Consider the following 18,380-nt stretch of genomic DNA (forward strand, 5'->3'; position numbering starts at 1 on the left):
GATTTAACAACTGGTGTGAACCAAAGAATTCTTTTATTGCCGGTTCTACTCATTTTAATGTCTCTCCCAACTGCCTCCCTTTATTTTTTTTAATGAGCAATTGCTTAGAGAAGAATTTGGCAACATTGTAATTCACAAGCTCTGTTGTGAAATCTTAAAGCCTCCTCTTCCTTAAGTCTTGTGCCCACCCAAGAAGGAACTAATTGGGGTCTGTAGGCAGTTTGGATTGGCCTCAGAAAGATCCCAATTGCAATGAGTGCCATCTCTTAATATGAGGAAGGCCAGACCTATCTTCCCTTCACTGCTCTCAACAATTGTAATTTAATAAGTCTGCAGCTCACACCACAAAGCATGAGCCAGACTGGGTTAGAGGCTGGTGTAGGGGCATTTTACTTTTGAAATTATTAAAGACCCTTAGATGAATTCAAAATTCTTTTGCATACTTTCTTGGAATTTAGGATCTTAAGCTTGCATTTGCCTCCCTGCAGAAGATAAATCCGTTTACAGTGTAAAAGCAGATTTCCTTTAAAAAGTAAGGTTTATAGAAAATTATGTAATGCACATTAAAAGTAGGGTACAGAACTTTATAGTAACATGATTGAAACATAGCAACAAAAACCTGTTTTATTTTTTTCCAAATACAGATACAGAAGTTTGCATGTTTTGCAAATATTGCTTCAAAGCAACATTTCTATATACAGCGCCTTCTGTTCTAATAGCGCGTAAACATAGATATGTATCCACAGTGCAATGTTGGCTCATCAAGGGTCCACCTTGCATAACACCATTAAAGAAACAAAATGATTAGTCAAACCAGAACTGTTTTTGTCAAGGCAATTTTTTATAGGTGGATAGTTTTTCTCAAAAGAAAACTTAGGTAGTGTACATATTTCTAAACGGTAACAGTAATCTTTGCAAATAACAGTTTCCAGTGCTCCAACTTGGGGTTAATTCAACTTGACCCAGGAATTGGGGATGGAGCCCCTCAACATGGCTTTAAGTTAGAGAAGCACATTGAGGTTATCAGAACTTGGGAGTAATCCCTGCTTTCCTAAGGACAAAAGTCATGATGAGTGAAATGGGATTATTTCCTTTACAAAATTTAAACAATAGACCCAGTAACAGCCACTTGGCAAAATTAGGGTAATTCAGTTTCTGCTTCCATTTTTGAGAAAGACATGAGATTGACTCCCTTAAAGTTGTAGCTTCTCCAGATGTGATGCTCAAATGTATTTTCAGAAAACAAAAATCAGTAATCTAATAATACAACAGTCATCATACCTCACAGTTGTGGCTACAGAAAATCATCCTGTTTCATCCCTTTTCAGACACACAATTCTATAATGTGGCTGTCTGATAAATTATGCAAAATATAGATGTCATGCACACTCCTTGAACATTTCTTCCCCCACCAGAAACGCCAATGTTAGCAATGGGAAAGAGCCTCTTGTAGAGGAATCACGTCAGCTTTACTACAGATGTCACAGCCACACGTATTCCCTCTGATGGATAAGCTACAGCAGGTCAACTGGTCCTAAATTCATTTTATATCAAATGGTGAAGAAATCACTGGACAGAGCATTCCCTGAAACAGATTTTGGTACAGAGGCCTTCAAGACCACAATGACCTATGTGCCTTAAAGGCCTAATCATTCCGAAGGTCGCTGGAGATACTGTCATTGCTATAGAGATAATGGCTACTTCACGTTTACATAGTAAATATTTGCAGCATATAACATTACAGATTCATAAACCCATAATTAACTTGTGAGTGTTAATGGACAACTGTGCTTTGATTTTTGCCTTTAGTGATAAGTAAACTAAATGGTGAAAGGGGTCATTTCCTCAAAGCATGGAACGTTTTCTTTAACTTTGTCTAGCAAGGAAAAACAAAACAATATAGCAATTACAGGTGGAACAGTAACCTGCAAGACTAACAAATATTGTCTCAAAAGGTACAAACTGTACCTGGACCTTAAGCAGCATAATCACCTTGACCTCACAAAAAAATATAAACAGGAAATCTAAAGTGTTAAAGTATATTAAAACAATTCTGAAAACGTCAACTACTGAACATATACCCTTCTGGGAAGGAGAAAAGCGGCACATGTAGAATCTGAAGTTTGTTTACAACAATATAAAATAAGGTAATTCCCCAAACCACATCCTTTGTAACAAATCTTTACAGTGAAAAGTGTTCAAAATTTTGGGAACCATTTTTTGGACATTAAATAGAACTGGGAAGCTGTCAATATTAAGAAGTGGGTAGAAAACACTGTCCTTCGGGTTCCAGACCCTGCCTGCTTCAGTTTGGAATTCCTCCTAGATTATTACAGCGAGATTCTAGTTCCTCCACAGGCTGTATGGGCTCTGCTACAAAAGACACAACCCAGCCAACTCTGGGGTAAAAGCATACAAAACTTGTCCCCGGTACCATGAAGTCATGCAAGACATGTGGTGAGAAAAGTGAAGAAGAGTCCTAAGGAGAAGGCAGGGCAGCCAAGGCCTCCGCTCCCTCCCAACCTCCACAGAATGTGAAGTCACGACATTCTCATGAAGCTGGAACAATGTAAATGATGCCTGCTGCCTAAATCCATGCCAGGTAGAAACCAGAAGGTTTGGCATGTGCCCCACCCTGACAAAAAAGTCAATTAAATAAGCTGCAAGTTGAATTTACAACTGTTTCCGACTAAACTTTTTTGGCTCTCATTCCATTTATCAGTGGCACGATTTCAAGTGAAGTTTGTGCAAAAAGACTCACTCACTCTCCATTCAACGATGTGCACAGAAGGGAATCCCAAGAGTCTATTTGCCACCTTCTTGGTAGGCTTCAAGATCAGAGTGCCCTGCCCTCCAGCAGCCAAAATGGCCCCTTTGTCCAATGTCCATCACACCCCTGCCCAGATCCCTGAAGTCAGTCGGTGTCACGTGCATTCGGCATGCTAGGTTTATTTATTTAAATATGCAAAGCTCCTCCTGCAGGTGCCCCAGGACTGTGCCCCCACTAGTTCTGGGTGCCCAGTTTCATGTTGAGCAGCAGAGTGCGATCTGCTGTACCTTGCCCAGGTCCATCAGCAGCTGCTTGATGCAATGTTTGAGCTGTGGAAGCCTGGCCAGCGGCTCTGGGGGCTCCAATTCCCCAGTGTAGTCCAGCCAGCTCTCCAACACTGTAGGCAGAAGAGAGAGAAGACCCAGTGAGTTCCCAACACTTCATCTGTAAGAACATCAGCAAGAATCTCAGCACCCTCTCCCATCTACTACTCACAGGGGGCAAGGAGGGAGGACCACTCAGGTGACACTGACTCTACACCCTCTCTACAAAGTATTACCCCTAGGACAAGGTTCAAATGCTTCAGAGCAGCACAGTCTAATAGAACTTTCTGCAGTGGAAATGGTTGATGTCTATGTTGTCTATACAGTAACCACTAGCCACATGTAGCTAACTGAGCACTTAAAACCTGGCTGGTACAACTGTGTAACTAAATTCAAATTTTATTCAATTTTAATTAATTCAATAGCCACATATAACTAGTGACTACCGTATTAGTGTAGCTCTGGAGTCTAGAAGGCTTTAAAGAACCCACCTTTCTCAGTGTTACTCCCCATTATTTATAAGGCTTTCCCTCATTGGACATCAGAGATCCTAATGTTTTAGCCTCCTGTTAAGAAAAATAAGAATCTAGGGGACGCCTGGGTGGCTCAGTTAAGCATTCTACTCGGTTTTGGCTCAGGTCACGATCTTGAGGTTTGGGAGATCAAGCCCCACGTCAGGTTCTGTGCTAAACAACATGGAGCCTCCTTGGGATCCTCTCTCCCTCTCTCTCTGTCCTTCCTCTGCTTGTGTGTACTAGCACATGTGCTCTCTCTCTAAATACATAAACTTTAAAAGAAAATTTAAAGAAAAAAGAAAAATGAAGATCTAAAGGGATTTGAAAAGGTCTATTTTTATCACTGTAAGCTCTGATTTGCTTCATATTCTTATCATCAGTAGCACAGAATACTCTGATTTTCTAAGTATTTAATGTAATACGTCCAATTACTAATGATCTTGATGGTATTGGTTCAATACCTAAAAAGCTGCCTTGCCTCTGAGAGCAGGGATTTCTCTATAGAAGACGTTTATTCTTCCCCAAGCCATTCCCTGAAGCTCAGGCATTTGGGGGAGAAACCACATTGGAACCATACATCTTTGACATGAAGCCAGCCCCTCCAGGGAGGCCCTGTGCTCACCCTAGCTTGCCTGGAGCCTTTCTAGTTCATAAATCAACTTGTACTGAGCATTTTCTGGACCCTTGAGCCAAAGGTACAGAAAGAGCAAGATGCACGCAGTGCCTGTTCCTCATGTAGCTTACAGTCGCACACATAATCCTTGTCCATCCTCAGATTTGGCCCTCCTTCTTTCTTCGCACCTTTCAAAATTCTTTGTTCCCTATAAGTTACTTCTCAAAGAAATCTTCCCCAACTCTACCCCCTGAATCTGGTCGCTGGGTTAAGAACGCTGTGCGATCACATGTTCTCCTCCTCTGGAGTACTTACCATGGTTTATAATTATATGTAATGGGATAATTTAATTAATACCTACCTCTACCACAAGATCAAGCTCCATGAGGGCAGAGGCCAAGTCTGCCTTGCTCACCACGATATCCCTAACACTCAATTATGCCTGAAACATAGTAGGCACTCAACAAAGGCAGTGGGAACGGCCTAGCAAAGCGCCCCACTGACTGCTCGGGCTTCACAGAGCTCACCTACCACCCTCTGATTTCTTGTTGGTATTTGGGGATTCCAAGAAGGAGAAACGGTCCCTCCCCTTCATCCCAACAAGTACAAGGACTTGAAAATAAGAAAAATAAGACTGCCTTCTCAGACATGAACTTGAAAGCCAAGAGTAAAGGATCAAAGTCATGTGAGAGTACTAGTGACCTGCTGAGCAAGAAAAACTCCATGGTGACCAATTTCAATACATCAGTAAGTCTTTAAGGAAAAAAACTAGAAGGGGCACCTGGATGGCTCAATCAGTTGAGTGTCCAACTTCAGCTCAGATCATGAATCTTATGGTTTGTGGGTTTAAAACCCACACTGGGCTTATTTGCTGTCAGCATCTGAGCCTGCTTCGGATCCTCTGTTCCCCCTGCACCTCCCTTGCTTGTGTTCTCTCTCTGCATCCCTCAAACATAAACAACAACAACAACAACAACAAACAAACAAAAAACTAGGAGACAAGGGACTGCTTAGCAAAAGGGCATGAGAATAAACAGAATAAATGGAGAAAAAGGCCAAAAGTCAATGCCGGAAGAGCCCATCTAGATGAGTGTAGAAAAAAGGCAGTCAGGATTCGCTGCGTCAATTCCGACAGAATGTCAGTCAGTCCATCTTTCCTTGACAAGATGATCCTACAACTGCTGAGAGACCCCTCTTATGGTCTTGTAACTACTTCAGATTTGGTACCAGGTTCACCAAAGACATACCCCAACACTATGGTGACCTGGGAGGCATGCACAGGGAGAAAGAACACCAGACTAGAAGACTCTAGGCTACTCAGTATTCTCTGAGCTTGGTGAAGAGGAGGGTTTAGAGACCCTAAGGTGGAAGCCTTCTCTCTAGATCTGCAGGACTGAAGACCAGACCCAGAACTGTATGTATTAGTAGCCACTAGTATCTTCTCTGGAGCCCAACATCCAGCAGGCCAGTCTTCTTTCTGTACTGTGTTCTGGACCATCACCCCATTTCTCTTTTAAGGAAGCTCAATAGCTTCTCAGCAATGTAATGATTCTAAGCAATGCAGGAGGTCACACAGGTAAAGTTTCATTTCAAATACACTCTCTCAGATCATCCAGATAGAGGCCAATGCTCCTTAAGGTAACATTTTTTTCTTAAAATAGTATTGCTCATGCTGGGGTGCCTGGGTGGCTTGGTCGGTTGAGCATCCGACTCTGGCTCAGGTCATGATCTCGTGGTTTGTGGGTTCGTGCCCTGCATCAGGCTCCGTGCTGACAGCTTGGAGCCTGGAGCCTGCTTTGGATTCTGGGTCTCCCTCTCTCTCTGCCCCTCCCCCACTCATGTTCTCTCTCTCAGAAATAAACATTAAAAAAAAATTTAAAAAAAAGTATTGCTCATCCTAAAAGATTCAATATTTTCATGATCATTAAAAATCTTTTGTTTACAACTGTTTACACTACTAAATTATTAAGCTATGGTTAATACTGAAACAATAACTTTTTTTTTTTAATGTTTTTATTTATTTTTGAGACAGAGAGAGACAGAGCATGAGCAGGGGAGGGGCAGAGAGACAGCAAAACACAGAATCTGAAGCAGCCTCCAGGCTCTGAGGTGTCAGCACAGAGCCCGGACGCGGGGCTCAAACTCACGGACTGTGAGATCATGACCTGAGCTGAAGTCGGACGTTTAACTGACTGAGCCACCCAGGAGCCACAATAACTTTTTAAAAGTATAAATTAGTCAATATAATAGCTTACGAGGTTACTTCTTAAAAGGAATACTGTATCCAAATTCTTATAAAAGCTCAGTTTATCTTAATGGTATTTGGATGAACTGAAGAGTTGTCTCTACTGTAGCTGAAATAAAATAGGATTCTGATAAAAATACAATAGAAAAGTCTGTCTGAATAAAGTCTTTAAGAATTATAATTGATTTTCACACTTCAGAGCCTGGAGTTTCAGAACAAGAACAGAGTATGTGACCCCAGATCAGCAGGACACACAAGACGCCCTCAAGCAGGTCAGAGAAGGGAGTCCAGGCTTATCCTTCTCACCACAGTGGCCATGAGACTGGGTGGGAACAGCAAGTCAGTGAGTAAGAAGTGGGTAAACTCTGGGACACCTGGGTAGCTCCATCAGTTGAGCATCCGACTTTGGATCAGGTCATCTTGCTGCTCATGGGTTGGAGCCCCACATCAGGCTCTGTGTTGACAGCTCAGAGCCTGGAGCTTGCTTTGGATTCTGTGTCTCCCTCTCTCTCTCCCCATCCCTGATCACACTCTCTCTCAAAAATAAACAAATCTTAAAAAAAATTTTTTAAGGGGCGCCTGGGTGGCGCAGTCGGTTAAGCGTCCGACTTCAGCCAGGTCATGATCTCGCGGTCCGTGAGTTCGAGCCCTGCGTCAGGCTCTGGGCTGATGGCTCAGAACCTGGAGCCTGTTTCCGATTCTGTGTCTCCCTCTCTCTCTGCCCCTCCCCCGTTCATGCTCTGTCTCTCTCTGTCCCAAAAATAAATAAACGTTGAAAAAAAATTTTTTTTTAAAAATAAAAAAAAAAAATTTTTTTTTTAAAGAAAAAAAAAAAGAAGTGGGTAAACTCTGATGTCTGCTCTAAGGCCAGGCTCCTCTGGCAACAGAATATTCTCCCTGTTTCCACAGTGCTAATCCAGGGACCCAGAACCACTCCTACTGCCATTCTCTCAAAACCCATAATTTCTAGTCTGGCATTTAATCCTCTTTTAACTAGCAAATAGCAAGGTTTTCAGACAGTGGCATCAGTTACAATTCTAAGGAACCCAAGAAAACCTTTTAGGAGTAAAAGAGACAGAAACACTCCCCCTTCAGAAATGCCCTCAGAAGGGACCCTGAATTAGTCTCCCATTCCTAGTTCCTCAGGAGTGCCTCAGAGGCAGGAAAGAAGCATAAAGGCATAGAGTTCTCACTTTCCTCCAACAGGGTAACCCTTTCCCAGTCAAGCCAGTCCTTTCATCACCCACCGAGTCACCCCCTCTCCAGCAGAAAACCTCACTCTCTTCAAGGCTCCACTTCACACCCAAGACTTCCAGAAAGCCTTCCTGTTTCCCCTCACACACTTCTTTGGCAGGGCCTCAGCCATACACGTGCCCTGACCTATGGGCCCTCATGACTCTAGCTCGCATAACATATGGTATTTTTCTGAGTTATTTCATGAAAGTAGTTTTATGTCCCCAATATAGTAACAGTGGACAATATATTCAGAATCCTCAAACGGAATATTTATTTATTTTTAAAATTTTTTTAACATTTATTTATTTTTGAGACAGAGAGAGACAGAGCATGAACAGGGGAGGGTCAGAGAGAGGGAGACACAGAATCCGAAACAGGCTCCGGGCTCCGAGCTGTCAGCACAGAGCCTGACACGGGGCTCAAACTCACGGACCGCAAGATCATGACCCGAGCCGAAGTCGGCCGCCTAACCGACTGAGCCACCCAGGCGCCCCGGGAATATTTATTTTTAAATTTGGCTCCATTTTAAGATTGAAACAAAAAAATTAAGAAATAAGTGAACTATCAAGAAGGAATTCTATCTTCAAAAACCAAGCTGGTGACATTCTAGGGATCAAAAGTCTGAACTTGATCAAGTTTATCATGACAAGGCCCATCTGTTACCACTAACACCTGGGAGAAATACCCAGAGGCTACCCAAATGACTGAGTCAAGTTCTTAAATCTCTACTGATAAAGAAGAAAGGCCTCATTTTAGATTTTTATGAAAGGCTGAAATAAAAGGTTTCTTCAGATTAATCCTCAAAGACATCCAAAACCTCTACTAAGTCAAAGTTGAAATTCCTCACAGAACTTGGTTGGCAAAGGTTTGCTCAGATCGCACACGGCCTGCAGAGAGTCCAGGCACTCTTTCGCACTCTGCTTTGCAGAAGGCACTGGGTAAGTGAAGGAGGCCTCCTGATATCACACAGACCTTAGCAGTGCTTGGTAAATACTAAAAGTAAAGCTTGCCCATCTTGAGAGAAGGATGGGGGTGGATGAGACTGAAAAGAAAGGAGGCAAGAATACAGCTGTCTGTGGAGAGCCAGAGAAGGAGTCCTACCATCCAGCTCCTTCTCGATGGAGTCCATCCTATGTGTGACTTCATCCTGAAGAGATTCCACATGGGTCAGCAAGTTAAACTGCCACTGGTGCTGGGAGCTCAGCAGCCCCTCTCCTCCTCTGTCCAGCAGCTTCCGAGCCGGGGCTTCCTCAGGTAGGACCTTTTTGGAGACATATTCCCTCACCTAGGAATGCAATGGCATTTAAGTTACTGAGTGGAGACAGTTCCCAGTCCCTTCTCAAACAGCCAGTGTTTGCAACCATCTGAAAAACCAGTTACAGCTTGAATATTCCAAATCTCTATCTCCTTCTCCTCCTGTCTTGCACACCAGGCAGAAGCATGTACCAATCGCAAACACCACAAGGCAGCACGGGCCTCAAGGCCTCATAGCTGCTTCCCAGTGACTGGCCCAATGCCCCAGTCTGAAATAGGCCTCATGGAATGGCTCTAGAGCCCTGAGGTTAGAGTAGAGCAGGGTGGGTGCAGACAGGGGTTAGTATGTTAGTTGGCAGGAATCAAAGCAGTGTTAAGTCCTCGTTCCATGTCCTGCTGAATGTGTGAGCCTGGATTAGTTCTTCTGCCTCTCTGAGCCTCTGTTACCTTACAGGAAAGATGGAAGTAGTAAAACCTATTTTAAAGGTTCATGAGAATGAAACAGGATAAGGTTTATAAAACACAGTGCTGGCTTAAGGTCAGCTTGCCATCAACGAAAGAGATTTTTAATCATAGTTGTCTTGCTTAGGCCCAGTATTTTCTCATTTTTTTATTATGGGGCAGCTATCTCTAGGAAATCTGCCTAGTCTTCAGGATCACACTTTCTCTGGGGTTTGTGATCTCAACCATTCATTCATTCATTCATTCATTCATTCATTCATTCATTCATACATTCATTCATTTGAAATGAAATACAGCCTAGCTAATATTTATTTAGAGCTGACTATGCAAAGCTTTGTGCTGAGAGCTTTTCACAGATACACTGCACAATAATGGAGAGGACACAGTCACTGGCCTCTCCCACAGGAGACATATCCAAGGAGGTAAAGTGACCTGCTCATGTATCACACAGTATGTGTCTAAGCTCAGACTTGAAACTGGGTCTCACAAGCCTTGCCCAGCACTGTTTAGACACTGGCAAGGGCACAGGCTGAATGAGGTACAATGCCCACCTTTGAGGGGCTTATAATCTAGGATGCCCCACCTGGCAGTATGTACTAACACATCTAAAGCTGGTGACGCCAACCACAGGTAAAGTCTGAAAGGAAGGATAACAAGGATGGAGAAGCTCTCCAATTACACAAAGCCCTACTGACCAACTGAGGACAGGACAGAATAACACCAGTGAATAGTTAAAGATGATAACACGAGCAGGACAACACAAAAGGCTCTAGAAGAGCATGACTTAAATAACAAAAAATTGAGAGGTATTCTTGGGAAAGGTGATGAAAGCAGCAAATATTCTGACGAAATGGACTCTTCTTATGTCAAGGCTACAAAGTTAAATGTCAAAGTAAAGCTATCACAAAATTGTACTGAAAACCTTATACTTAACAAAACACTTGGCTCATCCTTTGCTCATGCTAAGAATCAGCAGCAAGGTGGAATTACAATGTAAACCCTGTTAAGGAAAAAACTCATTTTCCTAACTTACTTCCATTTATCAAGTGCCAGTCAACCCTTTTCTCCTTGCTTCTTCCCACCTCCACCCCCAAACCCTAGTGATTATGTGGTTTTGTGGACATTTCCTGCAATCAATGATCTCTGGTTTACCTGGTCTCTCCTGCCTTTGCACCCATTTTTACAGACCAAAAACATACCTATGATAAGCACATTTAAATACAATCTTAGACTAAAAACAATTTTACAACAAACTTCTCCCAAAGAACCCTAAGGAGGGGAACTCAAGCATTCATACACTAAATTAAGAACAAATAATACATGTGGGGGCACCTGGGTGGCTCATTCGGTTAAATGTCCAACTTCGGCTCAGATCACGATCTCATGGCTTGTGAGTTTGAGCCCCGCGTCGGGCTCTGTGCTGACAGCTTGGAGCCTGGAGCCTGCTTCAGATTCTGTGTCTCCCTCTCTCTCTGTCCCTAATCCATTCACATTCTGTCTCTGTCTCTCTCAAAAATAAATAAACATTAAAAAAAAAAAAAAAAAAGAACAAATACATGTGAACCACATACCTTTAGAGAGCTAGATTTGGAGTCACTGTCCCCCCTACTCCTGTCTTGGTCTAGAGGCCAGCCCAGACGCGGAGAAAGAGAATCATCACCGTTCTCACGGAGGGGGTTGACTGCATCGTCGAGGGCAGAGCCCCGTGTTTCCACCACCAGCTTCTGCTCCACAGCAGGGTAATAGGCGCGGGGCTTCTGATAGCAGTGCTCGCTGGTGATATAGGACTCCTCCACAGACCGGGGTAGGGGCAGGGGCAAGGGCTTCTCCACTGCCCCATTCAAAGTTCTATAGCTTGGGACTTCCTCCTTGCTCCTGGCTTCAGTAACGTGGATGTGTTTGGAATGAGGTCTCCCCTCCCCTGAGTGCTGTTTCCAAGGCTGACACCACAGCTGCAGATCAGGATGCTGTCTGCTTCTGTTGGGAGGGAAACATAGAAAGGGCTCTAGAGTACCTGGGACCACTACAGGGGTTTCTCCCAATAGGAAGAGGAGTTCCCACTTGGGCCATTTGGCCACAAGCCACCATTTGCCAAGCAAAAAGGAACATAAATCCATGGTCTCTGAGGAGACCACTTGCAGGCAAGCTCCCACTGTAGACTCACTCACAGTGAGTAGGACTGGACTTGGAGTCAGAAGACCTGACTAGATTTCAGTTCAACCACTGATTAGCAGTGCAGCTGGGATGAGTCACTCAGCCAGACTCATTCCCATTCCTTCCTCTGCAGAACTAGACTAACCCTCTATCTGCCATTAGCCACTGAATTTGATACAGATTAAGTGAATTAATTCAAATAAAAGTACTCTGTTGGCAGCAAAGTACTCTTCAAATGTAAGTTACTAAAAATAACCTTAACTTATTAATAAGTAGGCATGATAACCCTGGTGTGCAATAGCACTCGGTTACAAAAATACACTGATGACAGGGCAAGGGGGTAGGAATCAAAGTCATCTACATAAAAGCTGTTAATAATTTTTTTTAAATTTTTCTAAAATCTTTTATTCTCACCATCCCAAGGAGCAAACCTTATTGTTAAAGAACAGAGATTCTGGGGTGCCTGGGTGGCTCAGTCAGTTAAGCGTCCAACTTCAGCTCAGGTCATGATCTCGCGGTTTATGGGTTCAAGCCCTACATCAGGCTCTGTGCTGACAGCTCAGAGCCTGGAGGCTGCTTCGGATTGTGTCTCCCTCTCTCTCTAACCCCTCCCCCACTTGCACTCTGTCTCTCTCTCTCTCAAAAATAAGTAAATGTTTTAAAAAAATAAGAAAGAAAGAACAAACGAACAGGGGATTCTGATCCTTTTTTGAACCACAAGTCCCTTTGAGAATCTGTTGAAAGCCCTGCCTACATGTATGTGCACCTAAAACTGTGTTATCACTTTAGTCTTCCAGAATCATTCACTGTTTTAGTTTTGAACCAATAGAGGGTCATTAAATTAATCTATTGGATCATAATCAGTTGCAGCGCTTCACGAATTTATGCATTATCCTTGTGTAGGGGCCAGACTAATCTTCTCCATATGGTTCCAATTTTAGTCTACGTACTGCCAAAGCGAGCATCATAATCAATCGTAGAAAAAAGAAAAACAGAATATAAAATATTAGAGTGTACCATTCTAAGAAAGAGTAGCTGTCCTGTGAAATTTTAGTTTCAATTTTATACATGTGAGTAATTTAAAATGTATTTCTTACGCGGGATACACATTTTAAGTTTAAAAGCCACTACCCTAGATAAACTTCACCTTTTACCTCTTCTTTACTACCCAAAACTTCTATTATTACCTTTGATCATTAAATGAAAAGAAGGAAAAAAGGAAGGAAGGGAGGGTGGAGAGAAGGAAAACACAACAGTGGATTTCTTGAATAAGACCCATCAGTTCCCAGAGTTCCTGGCTGGGAAGGCAGTGCCCTCTAGGGAGCGTTTGGAAACAAAGACACAGACAGGTGCTACCTACTCCTATTTGGTTCAGAGATGGACAGATATGTGAAGTGACCTTTCTAATTGCCACAATGACTGACAGGTACTACTGACATTTAGTTCATTGAATCCGAGAATGCCTGACATTCTATAATGCTTCGAACAATCCTACATGATTGGGATAAAGAAGAATCATCCCACGATATAGTCAACAGTGTCTTCCCAGCCCCCAACTGAAAAACACTGAAACCAGATCAGCAGAAAATCACAAACTTAACTCATCAGCAACTCCATATATGGGTACCCCTCCACACCTACTTGACTGAAGACTTCCTGCACAAATGGAATAGACCAGAGTGATCTTACAGAACCTAACATTCTGTTCCCAAGGAGCTACAACTAACCTCTCTCACTTCTCCCACTCCAGCAATCACCAACACCCCTTCTATCCACTGGGGAAGGAGAGGAAATGACGAGAGTATCAAGGCAGCCTAGGTCCCTGGATCGCCCCCAAGGGGGTATCACAGCCTGTACCAGGAATCCAAGACACCAGACACACCTCTGAAATCCTAACTGCATCAGGAAAAATGAGGATCACTGTTAACTTTCAAGTGTACTTAGTCTGAAATCTGTTAACTGGAGCATATAAGCCACAATATAGACCTTCTCTTGCATGAAAATCACAAGTCTTTGCTTCCTCCTCCCTAGAATTTTTGCCCTCCCAGGTAAGACCTAAAACCCCAGCTACTACTCCACACAAAGATAACCCTGGCCTTTCTTTGTGCACCCTGTCAATCATGAAGATGGTACGTATAGCCACATGTCACTTTTTAAATGACAACAAATGCTCTGAAGTTACTGAGTTTTGCATTTGAAAATAATAAACCTGCCAAGCCACTTAGGAACAGTATTTCTGAGAATGAAGACCTAGAGCTTGTGACAACAGAGACTATCCATGTGTACACATACTGGGATCACCTCTCTCCCCGCCCCCAGGATCTTTTCTCCACATATAATGATGAACAAGATCACCCTATACCCTCTTCTGAATTGCTAGAAGTCAGATTTAATTCCAGTACAAAGTCACTGCTATAAAGATGAAGGATCTAGGGGGCGCCTGGCTGGTTCAGTCAGTGGAACATGCGACTCCTTATCTCAGGGGTGAGTTCAAACCCCATGTTGTGTATAGAGATTAAATTTTTTTTTAAAAAGATGATTCAGGGATCAGAGATTCGGAAGGGAGAAAGTTCCGGGATATGGGTTAGGGTAAGGAGCAATGGCATTTAGTAAGAAGAAAGAGAACACCATCTGATTGAAACCTCAAATGAAAAGAAATATGACAAAGTTTATAATCATGAACATAACCTGAGGCTTTCCAGGACCGCACATGGACCACCTTCTACCTGCCTCGATTTCTGGCATCTCATTAAGAAGAAATTAATTTGGTATACATGGGGTAAAGCTTTCTGGTTTTATAAAATGTGAGGGAAAAGCTTGTCGCTGACATCTTAATCCAGGGCTGTCACTTGATTCAGTTCACCTCAACAGATACTATCACAGTGACAGCTAACTTCCCCCAGCAACTACCTCCCCATTCTCTTAACCCCACCTCCATCCTCACTCCAGGGTTCAAACAGAGCACATAGCTAGCCTTCCCCGCAGTTAGGTGCGTCCATGAAAACTGCCTGCTCTCTCCTGTCTTTCTTTTCCCCTGGGGGCTGAACAGTTGAGGTACAGGTGAGGCTGTTTCAAACATGCAGATGAGAAGAACCCCAATGGAATGCCAGAGCAATAAGACAGAAGGAACCCAAGTCCCCAGGCCCACAGATGGAATCCTGGAAAAAGGCCATCTACCTGATCTGGAACCTTGCCTACTCTTGGACCGTTCATTATGGAAAAAGAAGATTCCATTTTGTTTTAGCCTCTATTTGGAGGATTCCTGTTATAGAACCTTTGCTTTTACCCAAATCAATATATATCAGGTCTGAATGTGCCCTTGCTCAACCGCTCATCTGTCATTCCAGTTCTTGAAGCTAGGCCTCTGTGCACCAGAATCACCAGAATACAAGAGAAAGTTCTACCATCCCAGGGCTCTGACACTCTGCCTGATGCTGAGGGCCTCTAGGACTAATCTGCACAAAGGAAACCTTGTTGGGGAGTGGCCTGTCATGTCTAACTCATGGCACTAGCTTGTCATTGTTGATGGTCCCCTGTGGAAAGGCTCATGGGAGAACCTGAGAAAGTTCTTGACAAGAGAATCAATCCCTTACACAGACTGTGCTGATACTGGAAGAAAATGCATGAAACCACTGAGAGACAGTTAGAAAGGTTAGGACAAGTACTTGACAGGAGCTAGGCCTGGAGTTCTAGACGGGACTCTACCCCTGGAAGTCATGGGAGAGCAGCTGTGCCATGCAAGGCCCCAGATGACCTATTTGGTAAAGTGGGGGTAAGTTATAAAAGCCAACAGACCGAGTAAGAGTGATAGGTCTTTCTCAGAGCTTACATGAACTTGGGTCATCTAACACATAGAGTGCAACCACAGAAGGGAATTCACACTTAGTTTAGCTCCTCAAACTTCTGGCTACTAAAAGCCAGAAGCATAGTACCAGAACACCTAAAACTTCTTTGCATGAGCAAACCATGAAGAGAAAATACTTACTGACCAACCACTATGCTGGAGAGCAGGCCTGCCAACATGGTCTTTTCCAGCAGCTTTCAATTTTACTTTGTTTACCAGTCAAGGGTGTTTAGGATGACTGGATAAACAAAATGCAGTATTACATACAATACAGTATCATTCAGCCTTTAAAAAGGAAGGAAATTCTGATACAGGCTGTAATACAGATGAACTTTTCTTTTTTAAATTTTTTTTAATGTTTATTTATTTTTGAGAGAGAGAAAGAGAAAGACAGAGTGCGAGTGGGGGAGGGCAGAGAGAGGGAGACACAGAATCTGAAGGAGGCTCCAGGCTCTGAGCTGTCAGCACAGAACCCAATGTGGGGCTCGAACTCACAAACCGCGAGATCATGACCTGAGCTAAAGTCGGACACCTAACTGAGCCACCCAGGCACCCCCAGATGAACTTTTGAAGACACTGTGCAAAGTGAAATGAGCTACTCACAAAGGACAAATACTATAGGATCCTATTTATATGAAGTACCTAGTCATATTCAGAGACACACAAAGTAGAATGACAGTCATCAGGGGCTGGGAGGAGGGAAAATGGTAAGAAGTTGTTTCACAGATACAAAGTTTCATTTTTGCAAAATGAAGAGTTATGGAGATTGGTTTCAATAGGTGAATGTACTTAACACTACTGAACGGTATATTAAAAAGTTAAGATGGTAAATTTTATATTATGTATATTTTACCACAATAAAAAAAATTCAGGGGGCGCCTGGTGGCTCAGTCGGTTGAGTGTTCAACTTCAGCTCAGGTCATGATCTCACAGTTCATGAGTTCAAGCCCCACATCAGGCTCTGTGCTGACAGCTCGGAGCCGGAGCCTGCTTCAGATTCTGTGTCTCCCTCTCTCTCTGCCCCTCTCCTGCTCATGCTCTCTCTCTCTCTCTCTCAAAAACAAACATTAAAAAAAAAAAAAAAAGAAAATTCAGAACTGTACAGCAAAATAGTAAACAAACTAAACTATATATACATACACCATATTTTGATAATGGTGGTGGTTACAAGGGTCTATACATTTGTCAAAACTCAATGAACCCTTGGGGTGCCTGAGTGGCTCAATTGGTTACTTCGGCTCAGGTCACAATCTCATGGTTCATGAGTTCAAGTCTGACTTGGGCTCTCTGCTGTCAGCACATAGCCCACTTTGGATCCTCTGTCCCCCTCTCTCCCTGCTCCTGCCCCACAGGCATGCAGGCACACACACTCTCTCTCTCTCAAAAATGAATAAACATTAAAAAAAAAAAAAACCTAGGGCTGCCTGGGTGGCTCAGTTAGGCATCCAACTTCAGCTCAGGTCATGATCCCACAGTTTGTGGGTTTGAGCCCTATGTCCGGCTCTGTGCTGACGGTTCAGAGCCTGGAGCCTGCTTCAGATTCTGTGTCTCCCTCTCTCTCTGCCGCTCCCCTGTTCCCACTCTGTCTCTTTCTCTCAAAAATAAACAAACATCAAAACATAATTAAAAAAAAGAACCCTAGGGGCGCCTGGGTGGCGCAGTCGGTTAAGCGTCCGACTTCAGCCAGGTCACGATCTTGTGGTCCGGGAGTTCGAGCCCCGCATCGGGCTCTGGGCTGGTGGCTCGGAGCCTGGAGCCTGTTTCCGATTCTGTGTCTCCCTCTCTCTCTCTGCCCCTCCCCCGTTCATGCTCTGTCTCTCTCTGTCCCAAAAATAAATAAACGTTGAAAAAAAAATTAAAAAAAAAAATAAAAATAAAAAAAGAACCCTAAATGAACCTTTAAGATTAGCAAACTTAATTATATGTAAATTATACCTGTATATGGTTGATTTTTTTTTCAAAAAAATGTTTATCGTGTAACTGAGAATTTTTAGTAAAGGTCTCAAACTCATTTGTCTTATCACTGATTTTGTGTCTTTCCAATTTTTCAAATTTATCCTGCCCTCCCCCGCCACGATGTCAGATGTGACTCCTCCCCAAAGCTGCAGGTGCCGCACTTACTGTAAGATGCTCATCTTGAGCTGCAGGCCATGCAGAACCTCGATCACTCTCTGCACATCTCCAAGAAGCTGGTGGGTGGCCACAATCTTCTTGGCATTCTGGTGGGAGTAGTTCTCTTCTAAGAATGCCAGGCCATGCATATGTCCCCTGCTCAACCACTCCTTGTCATACCAGTACTTGAAGCCAGGCCTCTGACCTAAAGCAGTGACAATAAGAGAGTTAATACACGGCCTGATGGAAACCACTGCATCATTGTACAATCATCACATAAATTATTGGAAGGATGGATTGGTGTGTTCATTTTATTCATTCATCCAATATACATTTACTTGGCACCAATATACATTTACTACATGCCAGGCTCCCTAATAGGGGTTGGGGATAAAGCAGTAAGATGTAAATTTCCTGAACTCCCAGAACTGGCCAGAGGTGGAGTGGGAACCTGGGTACCTCTTTAAATTTAAATCACATCATTACCTCTCCTATTTAAAACCTTCAATGACTTCCTACTACATACAAAAGAAAAGCCAAAGCCCTAACACTGGCCTAATGAGGCCAACAGCACCCAGCTCCTTCCTGCCTTCCTTGCCTTACCCTTACAGTGGCCTCCTTTCAGTTTCTGGAACACATCCCACTTTTCAGTCTTAGGATCTCTATCCTAACATCCTCTCTGTCTGGAGTACCATTCCCCAAGCCACAGAACTGGCATCTTTCCACCTCCTCAGAGAGGCCTTTTGTTATCTTCCAAAGTAAGAAAGCCTCTTCAAAAGCCTCCTACTCATTCCCTATCTGGTTGCTTCCTTCTGGGGGGGGGGGGGGGGGGGGGGGGGGGGGGGGGGGGGG

General features: G+C 43.4%; 1 protein-coding gene and 1 non-coding gene across 8 annotated transcripts in view; both read right to left on the reverse strand.

Moving 5' to 3' along the window:
* Window positions 1–598: 598 nt before the first annotated feature.
* Window positions 599–18,380, reverse strand: part of PHF20 (PHD finger protein 20) — a 176,044-nt gene continuing 158,262 nt past the window's right edge. For all 7 annotated transcript variants that reach the window (XM_040447178.1, XM_040447179.1, XM_040447182.1 and 4 more), the window contains 4 exons: window positions 17,538–17,733; window positions 10,990–11,395; window positions 8,804–8,987; window positions 599–3,167 (listed from right to left, as the gene is read on the reverse strand). In XM_040447178.1, the coding sequence (XP_040303112.1) occupies window positions 3,025–3,167; window positions 8,804–8,987; window positions 10,990–11,395; window positions 17,538–17,733 (929 nt within the window). In that variant the 3' untranslated portion in view covers window positions 599–3,024. The remainder of the gene's footprint in view (window positions 3,168–8,803; window positions 8,988–10,989; window positions 11,396–17,537; window positions 17,734–18,380) is intronic.
* Window positions 12,431–12,537, reverse strand: LOC121012603 (U6 spliceosomal RNA). The gene has a single exon (XR_005782184.1). It is a non-coding gene; the product is annotated as a U6 spliceosomal RNA (small nuclear RNA).

This window comes from Herpailurus yagouaroundi, unplaced genomic scaffold (assembly GCF_014898765.1).
Source record: "Herpailurus yagouaroundi ecotype Mexico unplaced genomic scaffold, PumYag 196, whole genome shotgun sequence".
NCBI lineage: Eukaryota > Metazoa > Chordata > Mammalia > Carnivora > Felidae > Herpailurus > Herpailurus yagouaroundi.